The 26,742-nt window shown below is 41.5% G+C and overlaps 1 protein-coding gene across 2 annotated transcripts in view; it reads right to left on the bottom strand.

The window, feature by feature from the left end:
• The window catches only part of ORC1 (origin recognition complex subunit 1), a 35,920-nt gene extending 9,337 nt beyond the window's left edge, over window positions 1–26,583 (bottom strand). Inside the window, exons 1-14 of one of the 2 annotated variants that reach the window (XM_065913254.1) lie at window positions 25,837–26,583; window positions 21,470–21,544; window positions 20,697–20,796; window positions 19,781–19,908; window positions 18,006–18,184; window positions 16,519–16,837; window positions 11,974–12,343; window positions 10,748–10,849; window positions 8,643–8,838; window positions 3,338–3,435; window positions 2,441–2,542; window positions 1,869–2,040; window positions 1,063–1,170; window positions 652–801 (exon numbers count right to left, since the gene is read on the bottom strand). In XM_065913254.1, coding sequence (XP_065769326.1) covers window positions 652–801; window positions 1,063–1,170; window positions 1,869–2,040; window positions 2,441–2,542; window positions 3,338–3,435; window positions 8,643–8,838; window positions 10,748–10,849; window positions 11,974–12,343; window positions 16,519–16,837; window positions 18,006–18,184; window positions 19,781–19,908; window positions 20,697–20,791 — 2,019 coding nt within the window. In that variant the 5' untranslated portion in view covers window positions 20,792–20,796; window positions 21,470–21,544; window positions 25,837–26,583. The remainder of the gene's footprint in view (window positions 1–651; window positions 802–1,062; window positions 1,171–1,868; window positions 2,041–2,440; window positions 2,543–3,337; window positions 3,436–8,642; window positions 8,839–10,747; window positions 10,850–11,973; window positions 12,344–16,518; window positions 16,838–18,005; window positions 18,185–19,780; window positions 19,909–20,696; window positions 20,797–21,469; window positions 21,545–25,836) is intronic. The other variant, XM_065913246.1, reaches the window with a different exon arrangement.
• Between the last annotated feature and the right edge of the window lie 159 nt (window positions 26,584–26,742).

The raw sequence follows: 26,742 nt of genomic DNA, 5'->3' as shown, positions 1-26,742 counted from the left end.
TGGATTTCCCACTCGGACAGTCCTGGTGGAAAGCCACTTGCAAATCCCCCAAACCAAGTCTCAGATAACAATTTATACATTTCATCCCAGGACTACCACTGCTTCCAGCTCCTTTTGTTACTGACAATGGTCTGTGGGACCCTGTAGGGCAGTAGTTCTCAACGATTTTTTCATTTAGCTTAAAAGAAACTTTTATTCTACCGGAATCATTTACTAGTAGATCTGAGCAGAGGTGCTCTCATTAGAGTTGGAGGGAGGATCTTCGGCTCTACAACATCGGCTGAGCTTCTGGTTTCACTTCTACTGAACCACAAGGTCCACAAGGCCAGAGACCGGGTCTGCCCTGTTCACTGCCATATTTCGTGCGTCTAACACTGCCTGCCAAGGGGTAAGCACTTAAATATTTTTTTAAAATAATTAAACCTTTAGTGCTCTGTGCAGTTTGAGTGCAGAGGTAGTAGAACCCCAAGAAGATACATTTGCAGAAAACCATGCAATGGTGACATATTTAATTCTAATGTAGAAATTATCAGAATTTCAGAAATCACATTTCTTACTTTTCCCCATCTATTTTAGATCCTATGTATTCATTTTTGCAGAACTCCTTGGCCCAGCTTTGGGACTATAAGAACAGCTTGAGAATGGACCTACCAGTCGGCTGGACACCCGGTTCATCATGATGCGCTCTGGCAGGTCCATGGTGTTAGCAATGGTCAGGACCACAAGGCGGGCCTCCTTGTGAGTGGGCCAGTCAAAGAGATTGTACATTACGTCTTGTTTCTGGGTCCACAAAAGGTCAAGCTGCCAGGAACGGGGAGAGACACAGGGTCAACCACAGAGAATGAGCCGGGACCCCAGAGAGAAGCCGGTTACCGCTGCTTTCGCAGCACGTGCCCTCAGGTCACACCACCTGAGCAGCAAGGATGTGAAGGACACATGCCCCTCCCCACCAGAGAATGTGCCCAAGTGAAGGAGAAGGGAGCCAGGACTTCCCTCCTGCCTGTATCTGCTCCCGAGCCCCAGTCAAGAGTCACTCCGGTCCTCCCGTGGGTGCCTTCTCACCTCATCCACAAGCAGCACGGTGGTTTCCTGAGAGGACCCTTGAGTGCAGAATCGCTTAGCCAGCAGTTTTGCTGCGTGGTTGGCTGTTGCCCTTTTACCTGTCAGCTTCTGCAGTGAGGGGGGAAAAGAATGGGTGTGGTACACTATAAGGATTTGACTCCCCTTTTAAGAGTTTAAAGTTAAATCTGCCTATAGAGGAAGCTATTTAGCCTGAGGACTTCGGTATCCTACCCTCTGTCTTCCACCTGGAGGAGAGAGACGGCCACAAGAGACATAAATTGTGTCTGAAATGCACACGAGCCACAGGGCAATCCCAGAAGCCCCTCCAGAATCATCACTGCATGACTGGACATTACTTCTTCCAGGACAGCAGCTAGTGAGTCAAAGAGTGAGACTCAAATTCCAGCCTACCCTTTTCCAGTTTACTGCCACGCCTGCTGTATATAAATGGTTTTCACCCTCCTGGCTAAGTACTAGCTCCCAGACTTCAGGGTCCTTGAGGGCATGAATTCTGCCTTCTTTGCCCTTTCTACTGCTACACATACGGCAAGTTGAAAACATGTTATATGCACAAAATTAAGTAAACCTTTCCCTTTTCATGTGCCACCCAGAAACTGTATTTTCCAAAAAGCCCAAATTGGAATTCCCTGGCAATCCAGTGGCTGAGACTCTCTGCACTTTCACTGCTGAGGGCCTGGGCTGAATCCCTGGTTGGGGAACTAGGATCCTGGAAGCTGCTTGACCAAAAAAAAAACCACCCCAAACCAAAACAAAATAAACAAGAAGGCCCAACCAGCTCTGCTCACCTGTAAGATCTGCACGTAGACTTGGTGGGGTTCTGTCAGCTTCATGCCATTGACCTCAATGTATTGAAAGGGAGGAACGTCACTGTCTTGGGCTGCCTGCTGCAGGCAGCGCATCACCTCGTGCACAGTGGCAGTCTTCCCTGTCCCGGGGACCCCGGAGATGTACATGCACCTGGGACAAGAGGAGAAGACCCCGGGCTAGGTCTGTGTAGCTGCGTCACGCTATCATCAGTTATGAGTATGAGAATGTATGCTGAAGGAAGGACAGAGACCCCTGAAATGTGGAGGTGGAAGGAGTAATGGTCATTTCTGGAAGCTGACCAGAGCAGGACCTATTTATATACAGTCACTCATTCCATAGGCAACACTGTATGCAAAATGCCTCCCCAAAAAGGCCAGAGTTATTTTCTATGTAAGACAAAATTTCTATAGAAATACTCTGATAACAAAAGTTGCTTCAGCAATGAGCTTGCCTGTTTTTCCAACACTAGGGAAAGACTGGTTGAACTGCACCTATGGTGGGGCACTAGCAGAGGCCTCCTGACCATTCTGCCTCCCTCAACACAACTCACCCTCCAGTGCGGTCAAGGAGTTTGCTTTCCACAAAGTTGTAAATGTCTTGGAATTCCTGCTCCCGACAGGGAAGAGACTCAGGTACAGCAGAAACATGCAGCCTACAGTGGTGGTAAATGAGGGAAAAGGAGGACATTAGAAACAATTTACTATCAACTGCATAATAAAGGAAAAGACTTTATAGTTTCTACTGGAAACCTTAATCACAAATCCATAGGAATGCCTTCATTCTTAAACCTCTTCATTTGGCCCTTCTCCACCCAGACAAATTACCCAGTTCAGTGGTTCTAATCAAGAGTATGTATTCCTTGGGAGCTTTCCCCAGATCATGTGGGTAGACCTCATCTCACATGAGATTATGATTCAGCTGATTTCTGGCAGGATCTAGGCTTACCTATTTTTAAAAAGTCCCCACAAAGTTCTAAAACATACTGCAACTGAGAAGCAGTGTCATGACCTTCCATCCCTGAGAAAAGCATAGCAGTGCACTGCAGACTCCTCCCAGGGCTTGTCCACGGTGGCTCACGCAGACACTGCTTGAGAGGTTTCTCCTTTCTAAACATGCACCTTCATTTTACCCTCTACCTTTATTATATACTGGGCTTCCCTGATAGCTCAGTTGGTAAAGAATCCACCCGCAATGCAGGAGACCCCGGTTGGATTCCTGGGTCGGGAAGATCTGCTGGAGAAGAGACAGGCTACCCACTCCAGTATTCTGGCCTGGAGAATTCCATGGACTCTATAGTCCATGGGGTGGCAAGGAGTCAGACACGACTGAGCGACTTTCACTTTCTCTGGTATTATATACACAATGACTACAAAGTACTGCCAGTTCACATGAATAAAAGCAGAGGTCTGTTTCGGCCTATCCGAAAGGGGCTGCAGAGCGGTGTCACCTTAGCCGGGCCTCCTCCAGCATGTTCGTGGGCTCCTGGGCAGCCAGGTTTCGGCTGCGGATCCGGGGAGTGGCATCACGTGGTGTTCTGGGCTCAGGCTGTGTTCAAAAGAGGGAAATTTGGATAATCAACAAGGACCTACTGTACAGCACAGGGAACTATACTCAATATTCTGTAATAACCTAAATGGGAAAAGAATCTGAAGAACCGTGGACCTATGTATATGTATATAACTGAATCACTTTGCTGTACACCTGAAACAAACACAGCATTGTAAATCACCGATACTCCAAAATAAAATAAAGATTTTTAAAAGAGAGAGAACATATTTTTGAAGGGAAAAACAAAGCAAACTCCATCCAGGATGTATCAGCAAATCTGATTGTGATAATCTGATAAAAGGAAGAGAGGTAGTGAGTCAATTCCTCTTAGTATCTTCCTGTATAAAGTACCAAGATTCTCCCTTTCTCCCCTCACATTACACATATATTTTGTTCACAGTCCAAACAATTTCTTATTTCTAATTTACATATAGTATTAGGATCTGAAAACACTGTCAGTCTGACTCAATGAAACTATGAGCCATGCCATGTAGGGCCACACAAGACGGACAGGTCACAGTGGAGAGGTCTGACAGAATGTGGTCCACTGGAGAAGGGAATGGCAAACCACTTCAGTATTCCTGCCTTGAGAACCCCATGAACAGTATGAAAAGGCAAAAAGATAGGACACTGAAAGGTGAACTTCCCATGTCAGTAGGTGCCCAATATGCTACTGGAGATTGGTGGAGAAACAACTCCAGAAAGAATGAAGAGACGGAGCCAAAGCAAAAACAACACCCAGCTGTGGATGTGACTGGTGATGGAAGTAAAGTCCCATGCTGGAAAGAACAATATTGCATAGGAACCTGTAATGTTAGGTCCATGAATCAAGGCAAATTGGAAGTGGTCAAACAGGAGATGGCAAGAGTGAACGCTGACATTTTAGGAATCAGTGAACTAGAATGGAATGGGTGAATTTAACTCAGATGACCATTATATCTACTACTGTGGGCAAGAATCCCTTAAAAGAAATGGCATAGCCATCATAGTCAACAAAAGAGTCTGAAATGCAGTCCTTGGATGCAGTCTCAAAAATGATAGAATGATCTCTGTTCATTTCCAAGGCAAACCATTCAATATCACAGTAATCCAAGCCTATGCCCCGACTAGTAATGCTGAAGTTGAACGGTTCTATGAACCTACAAAACCTTTTAGAACTAACACCCAAAAAAGATGTCCTTTTCATTATAGGGGAATGGAATGCAAAAGTAGGAAGTCAAGAAATACCTGGAGTAACAGGTAAATTTGGCCTTGGAGTACAAAATGAAGCAGGGCACAGCTAACAGAGCTTTGCCAAGAGAATGCACTGGTCATAGCAAACACCCTCTTCCAACAACACAAGAGAAGACTCTACACATGGACATCACCAGATGGTCAATACTGAAATCAGATTGATTATATTCTTTGCAGCCAAAGACGGAGAAGTTCTATACAGTCAGCAAAAACAAGACTGGGAGCTGACTGTGGCTCAGCTCATGAACTCCTTATTGCCAAATTCAGACTTAAATTGAAGAAAGTGGGGGAAACCACTAGACCATTCAGGTATGACCTAAATCAAATCCCTTACGATTATACAGTGGAAGTGAGAAATAGATTCAAGGGATTAGATCTGATAGAGTGCCTGAAGAACTATGGATGGAGGTTCGTTACATTGTACAGGAGGCAGGCATCAGGACCATCCCCAAGAAAAAGAAATGCAAAAAGGCAAAATGGTTGTTGGAGGAGGCCTTACAAATAGCCGTGAAAAGAAGAAAAGCGAAAGGCTAAGGGCAAAAGGAAAGATATACCCATTTGAATGCAGAGTTCCAAAGAATAGCCAGGAGAGATAAGAAAGCCTTCCTCAGTGATCAGTGCAAAGAAATAGAGGAAAACAATAGAATGGGAAAGATGAGAGATCTCTTCAAGAAAAGTACAGATATCAAGGAAACATTTCATGAAAAGATGGGCACAATAAAGGAAAGAAATGGTATGAACCTAACAGAAGCAGAAGATATTAAGGAGGGGTGGCAAGAATATACAGAAGAACTGTACAAAAAAGATCTTCATGACCCAGATAATCACAATGGTGTGATTATCACCTAGAGCTAGACATCCTGGAATGTGAAGTCAAGTGCGCCTTATGAAGCATCACTACAAAAAAGTTAGTGGAAGTGATGGAAGTCCAGTTAAGCTATTTCAAATCCCTTTAAAAGACGATGCTGTGAAAGTGCTGCACTCAATATGCCAGCAAATTTGGAAAACTCAGTAGCGGCCACAGGACTGGAAAAGATCAGTTTTCATTCCAATCCCAAAGAAAGGCAATGCCAAAGAATGCTCAACTACCACATAATTGCACTCATCTCACAATCCTCCAAGCCAGGCTTCAACAGTACATGAACTGGGAACTTCCAGATGTTCGAGTTGGTTTTAGAAAAGGCAGAGGAACCAGAGGTCAAACTGCCAACATCTACTGGATCACTGAAAAAGCAAGAGAGTTCCAGAGAAACATCTACTTCTGCTTTATTGACTACGCCAAAGCCTTTGACTGTGTGGATCACAACAAACTGGAAAATTCTTCAAGAGATGAGAATACCAGACCATCTGACCTGTCTCTTGAGAAATCTGTATGCAGGTCATGAAGCAACTGGACATGGAAAAACAGACTGGTTCCAAATCAGGAAAGGAGTACATCAAAGCTGTATATTGTCACCCTGCTTATTTAACTTATATGCAGAGTACATCATGAGAAACACTGGGCTGGATGAAGCACAAGCTGGAATCAAGATTGCTGGGAGAAATATCAATAACCTCAGATATGCAGATAATATCACCCTCATGGCAGAAAGTGAAGAACTAAAGAGCCTCTTGATGAAAGTGAAAGAGAGTGAAAACGTTGGCTTAAAACTCAACATCCAGAAGACTAAGATCATGGCACCTAGTCCCATTACTTCATGGCAAATAATGGGGAAACAGTGGAAATAGTGACAGACTTTATTTTTAGGGGCTCCAAAATCACTGCAGATGGTGACTACAGTCATGAAATTAAAAGACGCTTGCTCCTTGGAAGAAAAGTTATGACCAAAACGAGACAACATATTAAAAAGCAGAGACATTATTACTTTGCCAACAAAGGTCCATCTATTTTTCCAGTAGTCATATATGGATGTGAGAGTTGGACTATAAAGAAAGCTGAGTGCCAAAGAATTGATGCTTTTAAACTGTGGTATTGGAGAAGACTCTTCCAGTCCTTTGAACTGCAAGGAGATCCAACCAGTCCATCCTAAAGAAATCAGTCCTGAATCTTCATTGGAAGGGCTGATGCTAAAACTGAAGCTCCAGTACTTTGGCCACCTGACGTGAAGAACGGAGTCACTTGAAAAGACCCTGAAGCTGGGAAAGATTGAAGGCGGGAGGAGAAGGGGACGTCAGAGGATGAGATGGTTGGATAGCATCACCAACTCAATGGACATGTGTTTGAGTAGACTCCGGGAGTTGGTGATGGACAGGGAGGCCTGGTGTGCTGCAGTCCATGGGGTCACAAAGATTCAGACATGGCTGAGTGACCGAACTGAACTTAAGTGACGAAGGAATGAATAAAAGTACGGATTATATACTTTTTCAAATAAACTTATCTTAAAAGAAAGAAAAATATTAAGAAATCCTAAATACTCTGCCCCGATACAGGGTAGAGTAGGAGGCATAATCTAGGTTTGATTCATAAGATCCTCCTCTATTCCACCCCTGTGAGTTGCATTTACTGATTAAAATCATCCCTAAGAAAGAAAGATTCTCCTTTAGACTTTTTTGAAAATATGGCCAACCTTTAGTTCAGAATTTCCACAATTCACTACGTAGTACCCAGAGAAACCGCCCCAGATTTTTCCACTCCAGACCCCAGGGTCACTGTTCAGCTTAGGCCAACAGCCCTATTTTACTATTCTGTTCCTTGCCACTGGCTCACTAGAGCAGGCCTGCTACCCAGCAGTATCCACAGCGTTTTCACAAAGCACTCCCTTTTATGGGGGCTTTTCACCTACCAACCCTCTGCTTCCAGCCAAGCTATAAAGTGACAATCTCTGCACCTTTTCTCAGAAGCAGAGAAGCACTTAAGACTCAAATCAGCTTTACATCTATTAACTTGGAGAAAACAGGAAAATAGTAACAAAACCTTGCTGAGAAGGTATTTTTTTAAAAAGGCTGTCATCTGACCTTTTTTATGCTAAAGAGGGCCCCCCACACCCTAAATCCATTCTTCTGGGTGGGACTCAGAAAATGGAATCAAACCAGAGCTATCCCCTTATATAAGATTGCCTGGTCTCCAAAGGTAATCTATTGCAGAGGTCCCCAAACTCCAGGATCTAATGCTTGATGACTGGAGGTGGAGCTTACATAATAATAATAGAAATAAAGTGCACAATAAATGTGATGTGCCTGAATCATCCCTAAATCCACACACCCCCTCCCCCAACCCAGTCCATGGAAAAACTGTCTTCCATGAAACCAGTCCATGGTACCAAAAAGGTTGGGGGCTGCTGAATTGGATTTATTTCCCTAAAGGTCTTTTGTTGACTTCAACCCAAGCTCAATCACATTTTTCTTGATATGGAGAAATAGAGATCAGCTTTAGAAAAAAGCCTCCTAATTAGGCATTTCTAAATTGCTCTAAGGAACAAGATGCTTTATGAAGAAAAGTTTCCTAATATACTAATAGTCTCCTGGAAGGTCACAATAACATAAGTTAAAGGCCCTGAGAAGTCATGTGACAATGAAACCAATATAACTTTGTTTAATTCAAACATTTTTCAAACATATCTGAACACAGTAGGACCCTCTTTTCTCAATAGTTTTCAGTGTTCTGCTCAATTTCACACAAAGCAGGCAGACGTCCCCATTTTCAGTCCGAGGGTTCACTTAGAACCTTTCCTCGATGAATACACAGGCACACTATTCAATATTCTTTAATAACCTATATGGGAAAAGAATCTGAAAAAGAACTGATATATGCATAGCTGAATCAACTGGCTATACACCTGAAACACACTGTAAATCCACTACCCCCTCCCCCTGCAAAAAAGCTTTCCTCTATGAATATTCCAAGTGGCATAGCTTTGAATTTGAGAGTCGTGTTCTCAAAATCCAGCTGTTACTAGTTGTATGACTTTAGTCATCACAATTTCTAAATTAAGAAAGGAGCTTCACTGGCAATAAACCTAAAAGAACCTTACAGTTTTCTTTGGTGTCTTGGAGGGGGTCTGTAAGGATGACTTCATGGAAGAGCGTAGGTTCCTGGACATACTGTTGGGTGTTCTCCTCGAAAGCGGGGTTGTGGAAGCCTCTTCCTCCTCACTGTCACAGTCTGAAATCTCGGCTGCTGGCAGAAACTCTTCATCACTTTGGTCACTTTTACTGTTACCTAAAAACCTGAACGGCAGGACATGTTATTTTCTGATATTCAGTGTGTGAAGTCTAAATAAGAAGCTCCAGCAGGTCAGTGTGGATGCGAGTATTGCAGTCTCTCCTGCAACTGAGCAATATCAGATGTACTCCAGTTCTTGAGCCCTTGCTACTGAGAAGCTCTGCCAAGGGTTTTATTTATATTATTTCATTAAACCCATCAACAACTTTGTGACTTGTATATTACTCCCCATTTTACAGATGAGGAATCCACAGCTTAGAAAGGTTAAGTAATCTTCCCAAGGTTACACAGATAGTATTAGGTTGATGCAAAAGTAACTTCAGTTTTGTACTGGTGAACTTTGCTGTTGGATATTGTAATACATTCTTAAATACATGTGGTTATGCGATACATCATCTTAATGCGTATTTGTTGCTTTATGTTTTTTTGCTAATGACATTACTTGCTGTTTATTTTATATTTATTTTAGACTAGGGAAATGATGTTAGACAAAAGGCAAATTCAACCAATTTTCTTATTTGAGTTCAAAATGGGTTGTACTTGCTGAGTTGTGTCTGATTCTTTGTGACCCCGTGGACTGTAGCCTACCGGGCTCCTCTGTCCATGGAATTCTCCAGACAAGAATATTGGAGTGGGTAGCCATTCCTTTCTCCAGGGGATCTTCCCGACCCAGGGATCAAACCTTGGTGTCCTGCATTGCAGGCAGATCCTTTACCATCTGAATCACCAGGAAAGCCCCTCATCGAAGCTGATCCTCTTACAACTACACAATAAGTTGCTGAAGAACTTAACACCAACCTTTCTACATTCTACATTTGGCATTTGAAGCAAATTGGAAAGGTGAAAAAGCTTGATACCTGGGTGCCTCATGAGCTGATCACAAATTTTAAAAATCGTCATTTTGAAGTGTAATCTCTTATTCTATGCAACAATGAACCATTTCTCAATTGGATTGTGACATACAATGAAAAGTGGATTTTATATGACAACTGGCGACAACCAGCTCAGAGGTTGGACCAAGAAGCTCCAAAGCACTTCCCAAAACCAAACTTGCACCAAAAAGAGGTCATGGTCACTGCTTGATGGTCTGCTGCCAGTCTGACCCACTACAGCTTTCTGAATCCCAGAGAAACCATTACATCTGAGACATACGTTCAGCAAATCAAATCCACCGAAAACTGCAAAGGCTGCAGCCAGCATTGGTCAATAGAAGGGCCCAATTCTCCACAACACCACCTGACTACACGATGCACAACCAACGCTTCAAAAGTTCAACGAATTAGGCTATGAAGTTTTGCCTCATCCACTATATTCACCTCACCTCTTGCGACCAATTACCACTTCCTCAAGTATCTCAACTTTTTTGCAGGGAAAACACTTCCACAACCACCAGGAAGCAGAAATGCTTTCCAAGAGTTCCTCAAATCCCAAAGCACAAATTTTTACGCTATAGTAATAAATAAACAAACTTATTTCTCGCTGGCAAAAATGACTTGATTGTAACGGTTCCTATTTTGATTAGTAAAGATGTGTTTGAGCCTAGTTATAATGATTTAAAATTCGAGGTCCAAAACTGCAATTATGTTTGCACCAACCTAATAAATGACAAAGCCTAGGTTCAAATCCAAGTCTATCAGAATCAAAGTTCATCTTCTTAGGCACCCTACCAATAGTCTTGCTGGGTGTAATGATTATGGGGCCCTGGGAGCCACCTAAGCCCAAGGCACTGTTTCTTGCCCCTTTCAAACTATGATGTTTATGTGAAATGAACACAATTCCAGACATACTAGGTAAAGGTAAATTTCAATGGATTAGCAAATAACAAACAAGAAATGTTAAGAGGATTTAAGAAATAGGATTATAGATTTCACAGATGGCAGTGATGTTTTTCTGCCTGCCAAGGAGCAGTCTTACCTAAGCTGCTGCCTAATCCGATTCAAAGTCAAGAGAGAACTCTTCCTGCGGATACGGGAAGTAGAGGTAGCTTCATCCTGAACTTCTGGCTCTTTGCCCTCCCTGCAAGATATTACAGCAAGATTGCGGAAAGTGGTTTTGGGTGCCAGCTATCAGCAGCAGGACTGGAAGCGAGTCAGGTAGCCTGACAGGCTCCTATTCTTTCGGCTACTTTGGAAGGAGCTAAGCAAAATTTGCCAAAAAGATTATAATGGAAGTTTGATTCAAACCCAAAGATTAAAGTTTGCCAAAAGCTTATCATTTAAATTAGACTGATCACCTCCCCAACTAGAAATCAGAATATATTAATACTAATTCTACAGAGTTTTTTATTCTTTTTAAATTTCTGATGTATCTGTAATTTACTGTCCACTCAAGGACTTAGTAGCAATGCAGGTATACTCTCAATGCAAAGCATTTATCAAGAAATCTAGGTAAAGGACTTTACTGGAACTCCACTGCTTAAGACTTTGCCTTCCAATGCAGGGGGTGCAGGTTTGATCAAACCAGGTTTGATCTGTGGTTGGTGAACTAAGATTCCATATACCTTGGGGCTAAAAATCCAAAACTTAAACAGAAGCAATATTGTAACAAATTCAACAAAGACATTAAAAATGATCCACATTAAAAAAAAAAAATCTAAAAAAAAAAAGGAAACCAAATAAAATCAGAAAAGCCAGGTGCTAGAGTTTCTGAGCAGGAAACACTGAAATTTCAGGATTGTCAAATTTGTAAAGCCCATTATATACAAACAATGCTCAGCATCAAACTTCAGAGTTGTTCTAGATGCATTATCTTCTTGTATTTTATGTATTTGAAAATGGTTTCCAGTTTAAAAAAAGAAAAGAAAGAAACTGACTAAGAAAATCACTGTTAAAATGTGATAAAGAGCCAAGCAAGTAATGAAATCCAAGACTGTGAAGCAATTCAGAATTATCTTCTGGAGCAGCAATCCCCAAAGGACAGCTGGGTATATCAGAATCATCCTAAAGTGTCTCTAAAATACAGATTCCTGGGCCCAACACTTGGAGACTGATTCACTACATCTGGGGAGAGGCTCAGAAATCTGGATTTTAGAAAAGCTGGTGATTCTATGACACAGATTCACTGGCTGTGACCCACACACTGGACATCATGTGAAGCATCTTGATTTGCTCTGTGGGAGGCAGGGTAACATCCCCAGTCACCTTCTTTCGATGTATTCTGGTTTCAGAATCACAGAAGGCACCACCGAGGATTTCCGTCCCCCGCGGGTAGGAGTAAGTGTTCTTTCTTCACTAGTCTCTGTTGTTTTCAAGGCTGGGACTCGAGTTCTCAGGATCATGCCATGATCAGGTGAAGTCTTCTTGGCATCTTTGGTACAAGAGTGTTGAATCTCTCCAGTTTTCTCTGGGGCTTTCAGAGCTGGAGACAAGGTCTGAGAACCATCAGGCAGAGACCTCTTTGAAGGTGACATGATCTCAGAGAAGGCCACTTTCCGTTTCATTCTTCCAGGAGAATCCAATGAGGCACATGAAGTCGCCTGGGAAATCCTTGTGTTAGGAGTCCTAGGGAAACCTAAGTTCAAGAGAAATCACCATAGACAGTGTGTGAATTTTATGACAAGCACTGTACAGATCCCTAATCTCTTTAGAGATAAATTCTTTCACTGAGTGATACAAAGACATGAATTATTCATATTTGGAATTATTCTATACTTTCTTTTCCCAGGTCAGGTAGCTCTTAATATTTTTGGTCTCTCTCTTAAATTCTATGGGTAATTTTGCTAGCTGGAACAGTTAAATCAGCCTTCACAGATAAATGTTCAATCATCAGGTTTTCCGTGAAGTAATCTCCCAGAATAGTTGTTCTCAACCAGGGTGATACTGCACATCCTCAAACCACATTCAACCCCATCTGAACTTTATTCCAATGGCTCTGTTGAGTAACACCAAGGCCTTACATTTTTCTTAACCCAGATTATACCAGTGGAGAGATGGATCCTGCAGGCAATCAAATGGGTTTTGAGAATACACAGAACCACATTTGGATCTCCTCCAATTTCATCATGATCAAAGGCATCAAGAACCTGGACATTCATTCATAGATGAACAGCTCATCAACTGAGCTATTAAAATGGCAAGGTATATACCAGGTGCTAGGAAACAAAGCCCGAATGAGACTCAGTCCTGGTTTCCATCCGTAAGATACTTTAGTCTAACGGGGCAGATGAGATGCATAACTGTCTATAATATCAAGTTTAATAATGATCCTAAAGCATCTAGTGCTAATAAATAGGGCTTCCCAGATGGCTCTAATGGTCAACAACCTTCCTGCCAATGCAAGAGACCATAAGAGATGCGGGTTCAATTCCTGGGTCAGGAAGATCCCCTGCAGGAGGGCATGGCAAGCCACTCCAGTATTCTCGCCTGGAGAATCCCATGGACGGAGAGGCCTGGCGGGCTACAGCTCTTGAGACAGGCCTTGAAAGAAAGGCAAAATTTCAACAGAGCTGAAAGGGGAAGGAGGGGGATGAGAGAAGGGAATAACTGAGATTGATGTGAGCTCAGACAGCGAGATAGGAAAGCACTGGGCAGAGGAGTTCACTTCAGCCGCAGCACCGGGTGTGTGTGGAACTGCTGCTGTAGACAAGGCAAGAAGTCATCCAGACCTGTGTGGTAAATATGAGGATAATGCGTGTCTGGATTAATATAAAAATGTCCCAATACCCTAGTCTCCCTTATGCCTCATTTCTCTATCTTTCTGTCAAAAACAATCTGTAATATTTTCCTCATAACTACCATACCTAATTATTTAACTGTGTCGTTTAAATTTCTTACCCTAACTTTCAAGGTGCTACAAAATCAACAGTGAGAAAAATACCACAATTATTTCTAAATGGTGATTGTACAAATTATTTCTTTAGTAGTCGTTTGCATGTCCAGAAAGTTTCATACGTTCATATTCAGTGCCTAAATATACAGAAACTGTGGAAAATTCTAAGAGATGGGAATACCAGACCACCTTACCTGCCTCCTGAGAAACCTGTATGCAGGTCAAGAAGCAACAGTTAGAACTGGACATGGAACAACAGACTGGTTCCAAATCGGGAAAGGAGTACGTCAAGGCTGCGTATTGTCACCCTGCTTATTTAACTTATATGCAGAGTATATCATGAGAAACGCTGGGCTGGATGAAGCACAAGCTGGAATCAAGATTGCCGGGAGAAATATCAATAACCTGATATGCAGATGACACTACCCTTATGGCAGAAAGCGAAGAACTAAGGAGAATCTTGATGAAAGTGAAAGAAGAGAGTGAGAAAGTTGGCTTAAAACAACATTCAGAAAACTAAGATCATGGCATATGATCCCATCACTTCATGGCAAATAGAAAGGAAAACAATGGAAACAGTGAGAGACTTTATTTATTTTTTTTTTTGGCTCCAAAATCACTGCAGATGGTGACTGCAGCCATGAAATTAAAAGATGCTTGCTCCTTGGAAGAAAAGCTATGACCAACCTAGACAGCATGCTAAAAAGACATTACTTTGCCAACAAAAGTCTGTCTAGTCAAAGTTATGGATTTTCTAGTAGTCATGTATGGATGTGAGAGTTGAACTACAAAGAAAGCTGAGTGCCGAAGAATTGATGCTTTTGAACTGTGGTGTTGGAGAAGACTCTTGAGAGTCCTTTGGATAGCAAGGAGATCCAACCAGTCCATCCTAAAGGAAATCAGTCCTAAATAGTCATTGGAAGGACTGATGCTGAAGCTGAAACTCCAATACTTTGGCAACCTGATGTGGAGAACTGAATCACTGGAAAAGACCCTGATGCTGGGAAAGATTGAGGGCAGGAGGAGAAGGGGACGTCAGAGGATGAGATGGTTGGATGGCATCATCAACTCAATGAAGATGAGTTTGAGTGAACTCCGGGAGTTGGTGATGGACAGAGAAGCCTGGCGTGCTGCAGTCCATGCGGTTGGCAAAGAGTCAGACACGACTGAGTGACTGAACTGAACTGAAACATACATTATACTAAGAAGTTTCAAGAATACTGAATGAACTTGGCACTGAAACAGAAAAACTAAGGACACATAATAGGATGAGGATGAGCTCATAGGATGGCCATGGAGTAGCTGTCAGACATGTTACTAGTGAAGGAAGTTAAGGGCGAAAATGTATCCAGTATGGTACTCTACTGGCTAAAAAATAATGGGAAATAAAATTAGGAGGAAAATAAACCGGAAACTAATAAAATTTATTACCTATAAAAGATGAGGTAGAAGCAGGGCGAGAGGATAAAGAAAGGAATGGGGCTTCTCTGAGGACACTCGTCTTAAACAGTTTTGACTCTGTGCTAATGTTTCACATGTTTTAAAAGTCAAAGATGGGAAAAGCCCTAAAATTAAACATAAATGAAAGAACTTAACTGTTTATCACCAATCAATAACGATTAGCAGAAGAAAAATATTTAATCAAAGTAACATTACTGCCTCAATGGAATATATTCTAAAAATATAAGGAATAACACATCAATTACTATTTGGAATTATGCAACATGGGAAAGATGAAGAACTCTGTGTAGATTAGAAGTATCAGTATGAATTTAAGAGTTTTAACATTATAAAAAATGTATATATTTCTTAGTTCTTCCACTAAGGATCTAAAAGCAATGTCACCTTAGTAGCTGAGCTCCTAAAGAATTAGCTGATTATAGGGCTTAACATCAGTAATCATTAAGAAAATGTTAATAATGATATACTACCTCACACCCATTAGAATAGCCACAATCAAAACCACAGAAAATAACAATATAAAATAACAAGATCTAAATACTTAGTGAGGACATGGGGAAATGGAACTCTAGTGTTATTGATGAGAATGTAAAAAGAAAATTGATGCAGCTGTCATGGTTCCATTTCTGAGTACATACCCAAAATGAAGGCAGGGACTCGATAAGATATTTGTAAACTCAATTTCATAGCAGCATTAGTCACAATAGCCAAAAGGTGGAAGCAACCCACATGTCCATTGACAGTTGAATGAATAAATAAAATGTGGTATATGTGTACAATGGGCTATGATTCAGCCTTAAAAAAAAGAGTAAATCTTACTCCAACAAGCCAAAGCAATCTTGAGAAAGATGAACAAAGCGTGATGCATCATAGTCCCTGATTTGAAGCTGTTATTGGGCTGGCCAAAAGGGTCATTCAGGTTTTTCTGTAAGATGGCATGGAGAAACCCAAATGAACCTTTTGGCCAACCCAATACAAAGCAATAAGTCATCCAAACAGTTTGGTTTTGTCATTAAAAACAGACACACAGACCAATGGAACAGAATAGAAAGCCCAGAAGCAAACCCAAGTATATATGGTCAATTAATTTACAACAAACGAGCCAAGAATATACAAAATGTAGAAAGGTGGTTGCCAGAGGATGGGGCATGAGGGAATGGGAAGTTATTGCTTAAAGGTTGGAAAGACTGTTTTAGAAGAAGATGAGGATGGTTATACAACAGTGTGAATGTACTTCATGCTACTCAACTGTACACTTTACAGTGTAAATGTAAGATGGTGTACATTTTACAGTGTAAAATGATGAAAATGGTCAATCTTATGTGACACATATTTCAAGATATGTCAGTACTTGGCCCACTGCTGCACTAACTCAATGCTGTACTGTAGCATGAATTAATATTTTACCATTTTCCTTTAGCCTCAATATTGCCCACTATCATCCATTTCACACTTACTGCTGAGCTCCAGCCTCTTCCTTGCCCTTGGGGTGACAGGATGGGAAGCAGTGTGACGAGATTTGGAAGTGGAATGCCTTGATTCAATCCTTTTGACTGCATGTTCTGTTGTTGTCCAAGAAGGGCTTTCTGTACTCTTAGTTTTGGCTTCCGTGGACTTCTGATATCTATGATTGTCTTCTTGAAGCTTATTCAACTGAGCAAATACTTCTGGAGGTAGTGGTTTGAATTTTTTCTCATTCCAAGATAGTTTCACAAAGAATGTCTTCTCATTTTTCAGATCTATAGGTATGACTTCATCTGGGGCTAAAGCTACCACCTGAATTTAGGAAGAACAGATGATAGAAAGAAAGGAGAAGCAAAAGAGTCAAGGAATGTTCTAGGAGTGCTATGATTAAAAAGCATGTAAGTCTGCATTCTTACCAGGAACATTACTTTTCTAAACAAAAAAGGCATGAACATGATATAGTATATTTCCACAGACTCCTCCTTGCTGATATGAGTACCTTATGTTATTTTTTCAATCCATTTTATTCACCGAGGCCAGATTTCCCCACAAAAACTTCTCTAAGCATAGTCTACAATGCTTCAATAATCTACAGTAGTTACCCACTCTAGCAAGATTGGATTACTTAAACTGATTTGCAGTGATTTCTAAATTTGATCCCACTTTATCTCTTGAGTCCTCAATACTCTTCAAAATGGCTCCCCACCACTAGTTGACTGGCTTGTCACAGTCCTGCTCGTTCCCACCATGGTGTTCCTGCCCAAACACCTTTTCTGCCTTTCCAAATCCACCCATCTAGCTGCTTCAACTTCTACATCTGCCTTTCACTTCTTCACTCATTTAAATCAAAGGTTAATTATTTTGTGGCACACAATATGCTGAGCCCATAGATTGGAAAAATCTGATTATAGTCCTGCCAAGCCATGGTTTCCTTGTCCTACCAACCACCTAATCACATGATCACATCATGACCTAAACCCATTTTGGAGGTCTGAAGTAGCTTGAGAAATAATCCACACCCTAGTCTCCAGTGTCCCAGCTCAGCCTATACCTCATTAGAACCTGATTTATCATAAAATCCCATAACACATATTTGCCTGTAGCAATTAGCACTCTTTGTACTGATTTACTCAAGGTGAAGTCCTCATTTAAGCAAGCATATTCAGCCTCACAATGCTTTATGCCTGCCACAATCATAGCTAAATATAATTTCCCACTGAGATACTTTTGCCAATTTCTGCTCTTCCCTCAGGTCACAACCTAGATGTCGCTTCCTCCAGAAAGCTCCTAACACATGGTGAGTGCGTTCAGTAAATATTTGTTGAAAGGAAGTAGGCAGGCAAGCAGAGACAATGACAAACAGGAAAAATTCATTTCTGTGAGGTAAACTAGAGCTAGTAACATCTTTGAGGCCATGCAGTTTAGCAGTCAAGTCATAAATAAGCTTCACAACAGAACGGAGGATCAAGGTACCACCTACCCGCACACAGCCAATGATGGTCTCGACGCTAATGTTGCTGTTACAGGCAGGGTTGTCATACCAGAATATCTCTTGTGTGTCAGGCTTCCGGCCCAGCAAGTGCTGTTTACAGACAGGGACTTCACAGAATCGGATAAACCACTGTACTCGAGCACGTTTTTTGGAATAAGGTTCAGAATCTAGGAAGGACAGATGGAAAAGGTAAGGTTAAGAAAACACGATAACATTTCATTAAGCACTTCTTATGTGCCAGACACTGTGCTAAGTACTTGATAACACTTGATTAATACATTATCCTTAATCCTCACAATAATTGTACAAGGCAGACACTAAGGCTATCTCCCTTTTACAGGTAAAGTAATCCCATTACAGAGACCTTAAGTAATGTGTCAAAGGTCACAGGACCAACCAGCTTGCTGACTCCACCCAGCACCCATGTTCTTCTCATTTTGCCCCACTTCCCAATGGTGTTATCAGTCATCAAATAAATTATGAAAGGCATTTGAGAGGAGCAATTCTAATCACAGGTACTGAACAAACTTTGCAAATCTGTGGAAAACTCCCAGTAAGACTCAGACCATAAGCTACTGAGCTGACTTCTGGCAAATGTATGCTTGCAGTCTTCAGCTTTATCATGTAACGCTTTACCATTGTAATGTACTGCTAACATCACTCCACACCAGTCTTAGCTCCAAGTGAAAGCACATACACTCTTAGCGCCACTATCACCATTGCCTCTTCTCCTCCTTAACTTGCTTCAGAGAAAGACTGAAGCCATTTGATGTAGTACGATACACAAATTCTAAAATCGATACAGAAAGGTCCAAACCACAAATACAAAGCCCACCCTGCTGACGTGCTCCCCCTAGTGGACGTTAGATTGATGACGTTTTCCTCCATACTTCGTGAAGTATCTTCTGTCTCTGCAATGTAAAACATCTTCATCCACTCTATCAGTACTTTTAAGGATACAAACTGCCACAGGCTAGGACTAACTACTACACACTCTTCTCCCAGCTTTTGGAAGAAGTAGTTTTATATAGTTTAAATTGTTATCCTTCATCTTCCTTTTGGAATTCTGCCCCATTTCTACTTTTCAGTGCTCTTCTCTACTCTGCAGCGGGTCAATAGCAGAGAAAATCAGCAGCAGCTTGAGTGTGGCCTTCCAGGTCCCATTGAACACTCCTTTCCCTTTGGCTTCTCCAGCTTTAAGGACAGTAGTGGCGTTCTGCCCTTACTGATCTCTGGAAAGCACCAATCTTTGCTCTCCTACCTTCTCAACACTTGTATACAAGTCCCTCTGGGTAAATAAAACACCTCATGTTTTTGTTTTTCTGACTGAACATCAATCAACTAATACACCTTCCCAATCCAACTTAAGAACTCCCTGTTAAAAGTAACTTTGCATTTGCAAAATTACTAACTTCCTGATGCCAAAATAAAGGACACATTTCTATTAGAGTGCAAATCACCTATTTTTTCCCTTCCCCGCCTCTTCCTAAATCATCCTTTCCACTTCATGCTCACCCGCTCCTAGAAATAATGGAAAAGCTAAATTATTGAGACCCCCAATCCCACTCTTTCCCAGTACTGCTCTAGTGAGGAAAGACATTCACTAGGTAGAAGAGGGTGCAGCTGGTGCTTAAGTGACCCCATGTGCACACCCGATATACTGCTCTGAGCAGAGGAATCAGTAACCACCCTTCTTCCCCATCATGGAGTACTTCCCAATCATTCACAACAAGGAATGCTTTTCATTCCAGCCCCAAACTCACCGTCTTCAAACAATTCAACCAATTTAGCAACATATGGATTTTCATTATCATCCCCCTCAATCAAAACAAACTGTCCAACTTGGATGTGAATCTCAGTCGAATAACCTTCTCTTTTCAAACTCATCTCTCTAGGAAATAACAGAGAAACAAGTTAGGAAATCTGGTAGGGTGGGCCAAGCTCTTCAGACCCCTTGGCACAGAAGAATATGCTCTTTAACTGGAAAATCTCCTGAATAGTTTCTCTCTGCTGACCAATTATACTAGAAACCAATATACCAGTCATATGCAAGTGTAGATGAAATGAGTTAAATGAATTGTTTTAGCATGGATGATTAATCCAGAGGCCTCTGTATGAACCCTAACTTCTCTCATTTATTTACAAAGAACAACAAAGGCTTCCTAAGACATGAAAGCTGCCTAAGAGCAACATCAAATTGTTCAGAGAAGTCTTGGGTGAAGAGGCTATAGTTACATCTGATCCTACCCTGCTAGCATGCAGAATTACACAGAACCTATCTGAAATAGGTAAGACATTATCATACATTTCAAATTTTATTAACCTGACATAATGTCTTCCTGTATTACTAGCTGCTCTATTTATGCTACTATCTTCTTCCATCAAACAAACCCCTGCTCCCTTACTGTCAATTCATATTTACTGTCCCTCTGGGTCAGGAAGATCCCCTGGAGAAAGGAATGGCTACCCACTCCAGTATTCTTGCCTGGAGAATCGCATGAACAGAAGAGCCTGGTGGGCTACAGTCCATGGAGTCGCAGAGGCAGACATAACTGAGTAATCATAAGCACACGCATACACTCCTCAAACTATAATAACTAGGACACTTTGGATACAAGCTATTAACAGCTTAGCTTGGAGAAGCTATTAGTTTCGGTACTAAAGAATTCTGTCACTCACTTGTAGGTTTGGTAGTGTAGTTTTTGATCCAACGATGGCCTGCCAACCCACAAATAAGTTTGTCTGGTCCTCAGTCTTGCAGAACAGTATGCCATGGTTCCTGTGTAAAAGTCACTAACTCTGAGTTAACATGACATGTTCTGATGAATTCAAGGGCACAGTTCCTGCCTTCAATGGGTTCAGCCTTCTTTTCTGCCCCTACCACACTCCCACACATTTTAGGCTTAGAAAAAAAACTTTTTGAGGAAAAATTCAGGCTCTACAAAGATCAAACATATGCAATTCAGTATTATCTGGCACTATGCCTTATCTCTTCCTATCCAGGGAAACAGAAAGGTCAATATAAGAAACTACAGATATTTAGAAGTACTTGACACAAGACACAATGAGATAAGAAACATCTGCCATAATGAAACTAAAAACCAGTGATACAGTAGTTTTAAGTGTCTTTATAACATTTATAATCTAGGCAGGGATAAAATAAAAATGCACGAAAGGACAACTAACAGTACAAAGAGCCAAGAGAAAGAGCCAGAAAGGCTAAGGTAGAGGACCGGGTCTTTTGACTGTTCCAGGAGGAAGGGTTTCTTAAAGGGGTTTTCTAAACTGAATATTGAATAATGGATAGCTAATTGATAAGATGGATGAAATGAGGGTTTCCAAGGGATGGAGGGAAAAACATGCAAGAGGCATTTGGGGGAATGGCAATGGATTTTATCAAATGTATCATTCCACTTACATTAAAAACAAAACAAAATCCCAGTGTCACTAACCTGTACTGCTCTGGCAGTTGGAAGGAGTATTTTTCTTTGCAACTGATAGGTCCTAGATATAAGTACTGTGAATAGCTGAAAAGAAACGATTTTATTAAAGTACATGAAAAAGAAAAGACATTTTACTGACAATACTGAAATGTGAATGAAAAATCCAAACATATTTAACAATCTTTACAATTTGGAAGCGGCAATCTATTAGTCCTAATAATAATGCCGATTCATCATCTTAAGTTTGTTTTAAGAAAATAATAACTTTCCTTTAAATTCAGTGCTTTTCTTATACAGCTAAAGTTTGACAAAACTGGGTTTAAAAAAAATTTTTTTTAATCCAGCCTGACAGAATACTCTGACTTACTGAGAGAGGGACCAATAATTTCAGTCCATGTAGAAAACAATAGAATTAGAACAGTCTATAGACATCCTGATTAAATAAGCTGGCTTCCTAAAGTTCAGCAGCATTATGTCCTACATTCTACTTGGGAACATTTTGACCCATAAGATTTTCTGCTTTTAAAAAATGTATTTTTTTAATACACTGTGAGGAAACTAATTAGCAAAAAGAAGATATCGAGTCAGTAAATGCACAGCTTACAAATGATGCCTCAATGATTACTATTAAGAACATTTAGAGTGTAATTCACAACACAGTACTACTAAAATCAATCTAATTTTAACAAAATAATCTAGAAATGAACAAACAGCAGACCGAGGAGTTAACACAGGTTGGAGACTTGGGTTCAAGTAAAAAATGCATTTGTGTTCATTATATCCAATAATCTTTTGATAAAATATTAACAAAAGTGTCTGGATCTCAATAAATGTCCAAGGGAATATATGAACTCCAACTTCCTTTCAATATATGTTCCTTTTAATGGAAGATGTAACATGGAACTATTACAGGTTTCACCTTTTCACCCTTCCACAGTGAAATCAGGCAAAATAGGCTACAGAGGTATAGACAAAAGATCCAAGTAAATAAGTTCCATCATTTTTTAAAAAAACGGAACATCACTGAGAGTGATATTATAGCAAATTAGAATCTCCCAACACATTTTCTTCCCTGGTGGCTCAGATGGTAAAGAATTCACATGCAATGCGGGAGACCTGGGTTCAATGCCTGGGTTGGGAAGATCCCCTGGAGAAGGGAATGGCTACCCACTCCAGTATTCTGGCCCGGAGAATTCCATGGACTGTGGAGTCACAAAGAGTCCCTGGGGTCCATGGGGTCGCAAAGAGGCAGACACGACTGAGCGACTTTCACTTTCATGCAACAAATTTTCTACAATTCTTGAATAATCTAACTGAAGAATAGATGCCCTGATTTGTCACATTATCTATGATATTTGGTTACATTGGCACAAGGATCTCATTTTTTCAAAACAAAAACTGGCATACAGAGGGACTATCTCCATACTCCTCAAGTGTATCTAAGGGCACCAGATCCATGCTTTCAATGATTTTAAATAGAGACCATATTTTAGCTATTAAAGCAGGCATCCTAGTTCAAAAACTAAACCAAGATAAAATTTAACACTCCTTTTCTAGATCATGAGCTCTATACACTGAGACCAGTATAAGCATATCTGTATGCAAGGGTGGATGATTTACCAAAGGCTGAGAAGGCAGGAGTATCAGAAGGCTCTCTGGGCCTGGATTACATAACCTGCCCGTGTTGGTCTATCCCTGCGTTCCAGGACACCTTTTCTAAATCTCAAGCAGACCAAGGTTGTTAGTCCCCTCAGACTTATACAGTTGCTGTTCTCTCTTCTTGCATATCTTTGCAGCGATGGCTCAGATCTCAGTGCCAGTAAAACTTCCTCAGATAGGCCTTCACTGATGCTCAATGGAAAGTTACTCCCCACCCCTTTATACTGTCCTTTGGGGTCACGTTCTACTGCACCACTCTATTATCAAAGCAATAACCATTATATTACTTTCTTATTTTTTGTACATTCTACATCAGAATGTTAAATTCCAAACAAGCAGGCATCTTGGGACCTTGTTTGTCTGTTTATAACTGCATCCCCAGGGCCTAGGTTAAGACTTCACACATAATAGGTAAACAAATGAATGAACGAATGAACAGGTTTTTAAAAATCATTAAGACAATACCAAGTGTGATAAGGATATAGAGTGGCCAGAACTCTCATACACTGATGGACAGCGTATAAATTAGAAAGTGGAAAATTGACAGTATCTACTAAAACTGAACATGTGCATATCTTAGATCCAGTAGTTCCAACAAAATATATCCAACAGAAAAACAAACAAATCATCAAAAGGCACGAGCCAGAATGGTTGTAGCAGCACTACAAAGCAGTGAAATTAAACCAACCACGACTGCACACATGAGGAAAATCTTACAAAATTAACAATGCACTAAAGGAATCAGACACCAGAAGAATACATGCTATATTGAATCCATTTATACAAAGCTCAAAAGCAGGTAAAAGTAACCTACGGTGCTAGAAGTCAGACTAAAAGGAAACCTCAGTGACTGAAAGGAAGTACAGTGAGGGAATAGGGTGCTTCTAGGATGCAGGTTACACAGGTATGTTTTCTTCAAAACAACTCACTGTGCTGTACGCTTATGATGTGAATTTTCTATATGTAGGTTATTTTTCCATGAAAAGTTCAAAAAATTCATCAGGAGTCCTTCTGAAGAGGCAGCACTTTCCTACCCTTGACCCAGCATTGCATCTCATCATCAGCAAAGAGGTTTCCCAACAGGAGTGATGAACAGAGTGGAAAAGCAGGCCAGATTTGGCCCAGCAAAGACTTTGGCTTCTAGGAGATACGCATTACAGGCTCTCAGTGTCGAAGATACCAGAAATCTTGAACATACACACTATTCAGTCCAGGAGCCACACCCAAGAAAAACAGATAGGAGAGTTGCAGAAAAAAAATAATAATGTCTGTGCTCAGGTACATCCGACTCTTTGCAACCCTATGAACTATAGCCCACCGAACTCTGTCACCCATCTGTCAATGAGATTTTCTCAGCAAGACTACTGGAATGGGTTGCCATTTCCTCCTCCAGGGATCTTCCTGACCCAGGGATAGAACCCATGTCCCTGACCCAGGGATAGAACAGGGAAGCCCTAAAAATAATGATAGTATTATTTTTTGATCCACCAAGACAAAGGGTAGAACCAAAACTCTAGCACTTCAAGATAGTAAGTTGTCCCAATGTTACACAGAATGGCACAGCCTTAATTCAAACCTTAAGCAGCTGGATTCCACTGACAGTACTCTTAAGCGCTTCACCTTAGAACACCTTGTGTGAAAGTGAGTAATGTTAATATATGTCTAAGGGGAGGAGGCAATAGCAAACCACTCCAGTATTCTTGCCTGGAGAATCCCAGGACAGAGGAGCTAGACAGGCCAGTCTATAGGGTCACAAAGAGTTACACACGACTGAAAATACAGGCACACAAGAGTTTGCTTCTGGTATGCTTATTACAATAAGCCAGGCTTCTTACCTGCTGACTGAGAGGTCAAATGGGTCTCAATTTCCTTACCCATAAAATGCAAGTAATAATAGAAACTTGCTTTTATTCAACCAATATTTATTTATTAATCATCCATTCTGTGCTGGGGGCATTATTCTATGATCACTGAGGATTAAGTGAGAAAATGCAAAACGGTCGATTTATTTCCCCACTCTCTCTCTTTTTTTTTTTTTTAATTTATTTTTGGCCACAGCATGCAGGATCTTAGTTCACCAACCAGGGATCGAATCCGTGCTCCCTGCAGTAGAAGCACAGTCTTACCCACTGGACTGCCAGGAAAGTTGTTCCCCACTCCCTTAACTTCTTGCATTTATTTATAAGGGAGAGTGGCATTTTTGTTTTTTAATACTTTGATGAATGTTATGAAACACAATTCACACAAAATTCTGCTTTCAATTTCAAGGAATTCAGAAACCTTCTAAAGTTGCATATTGTCCTCTGTTACATTAAAAACTGTTGCAAAAAAAAAAAAAAAAAAAAACTGTTGCAAAGCGACTTGATAAACATGATTTCACAACAGAAACCTTCAATGGCATTCACATGGACCCAAAACAGCAGGGAAGAGGGTACCACTTTTACAGACAACCCTGGTGGCTCAGACGGTAAAGCGGCTGCCTACAATGCGGGAGACCCGGATTCGATCCCTGGGTGGGGAAGCTTCCCTGGAGAAGGAAATGGCAACCCACTCCAGTACTCTTGCCTGGAAAATCCCATGGGAGAAGCCTGCTAGGCCACAGTCCATGGGGTCGCAAAGAGTCGGACACGACTGAGCAACTTCACTTCACTTCAAAATATAAAACTACCATATCTAATCATTGCAATTTGGCAGATAGCCCAAGATAAGAATCTTACATCTCATTTCTCTAAGTCCAGGGCTTTTTCCAATTGCCAGAAGAGAAGGCCCTTCTATTTCGGGGTTAGACTAGAGAAAGTAAAAGACGTGCCACTGCAGTTAAGAGCAGCTCGTCTAGGGGGAAGAAAAGATCTGAGTTGGAGCTCAGGCCCCTTAGTCACGAAAAGGGACTTAAGACTAGTCTCTTTTTCCCTCTGGGAGCAATAGCGACATCCATATCCAGTAATAACTTCTGCTGCTCCGCTTCCCTGTGGTGCCCTGAAAGGAAGAAAGATGCGATTGCTTCCCACGGGCCATGTGGATGTAAGGTTCATGACTCAGGTCACTACTGAGTCTCAAGGAGCTGAGGACAGGAGTATTCACGCTTCTCCGCTGTTGGCTTCCGGTTTCCCACTGCAAGATCGCAATCCCCGGCAGAGGCAGAAAGCTGTTAGAAATCGCCATGTGGAAAGTAAGACGTTCCTAATGCGCTTAGAACAGTGCCTGTCATTTAACAGGCGTTTAGTACATATCTGCTGAATGGATTTACGGCTGAATGAGTCCGCAGAGAACAAATTCCACAGTCCCGCGGCTCAGGTCCCTCTCCAGCCCGGGACGCCACACTCACCGGGCGCCAAAGCTTGTTGGAGCTGGGTGCAAGCCCTCCGCTTTCCAGCGTCCCCGCTTCAGGAGCTCGTGGAGCTGCAGCAAATCTACCTGCCCCAGGGGAACTCCTCTTAAGAGCTGCCAGCCGCGCACCAACGCCGAAACGGAAGCCTAGTTAGGAAAGGAAAGAAGGTGAAGAAAAGGAAATTTCGCGCCAAACGCCGTAGCCCCGCCCCCAGGGTGTCTCCACGTTCCGTCAGCAGCCAGCCCTTTCGCCCCGCCCATCTAAGGAGGGGACGCACGACGTACATCCGCCAACG

This window comes from Muntiacus reevesi, chromosome 1 (assembly GCF_963930625.1).
Source record: "Muntiacus reevesi chromosome 1, mMunRee1.1, whole genome shotgun sequence".
NCBI classification, from domain to species: Eukaryota; Metazoa; Chordata; class Mammalia; order Artiodactyla; family Cervidae; genus Muntiacus; species Muntiacus reevesi.
The sequence above is the reverse complement of the archived record's forward strand: the minus strand, read 5'-3'. Positions and strand labels throughout refer to the sequence as shown.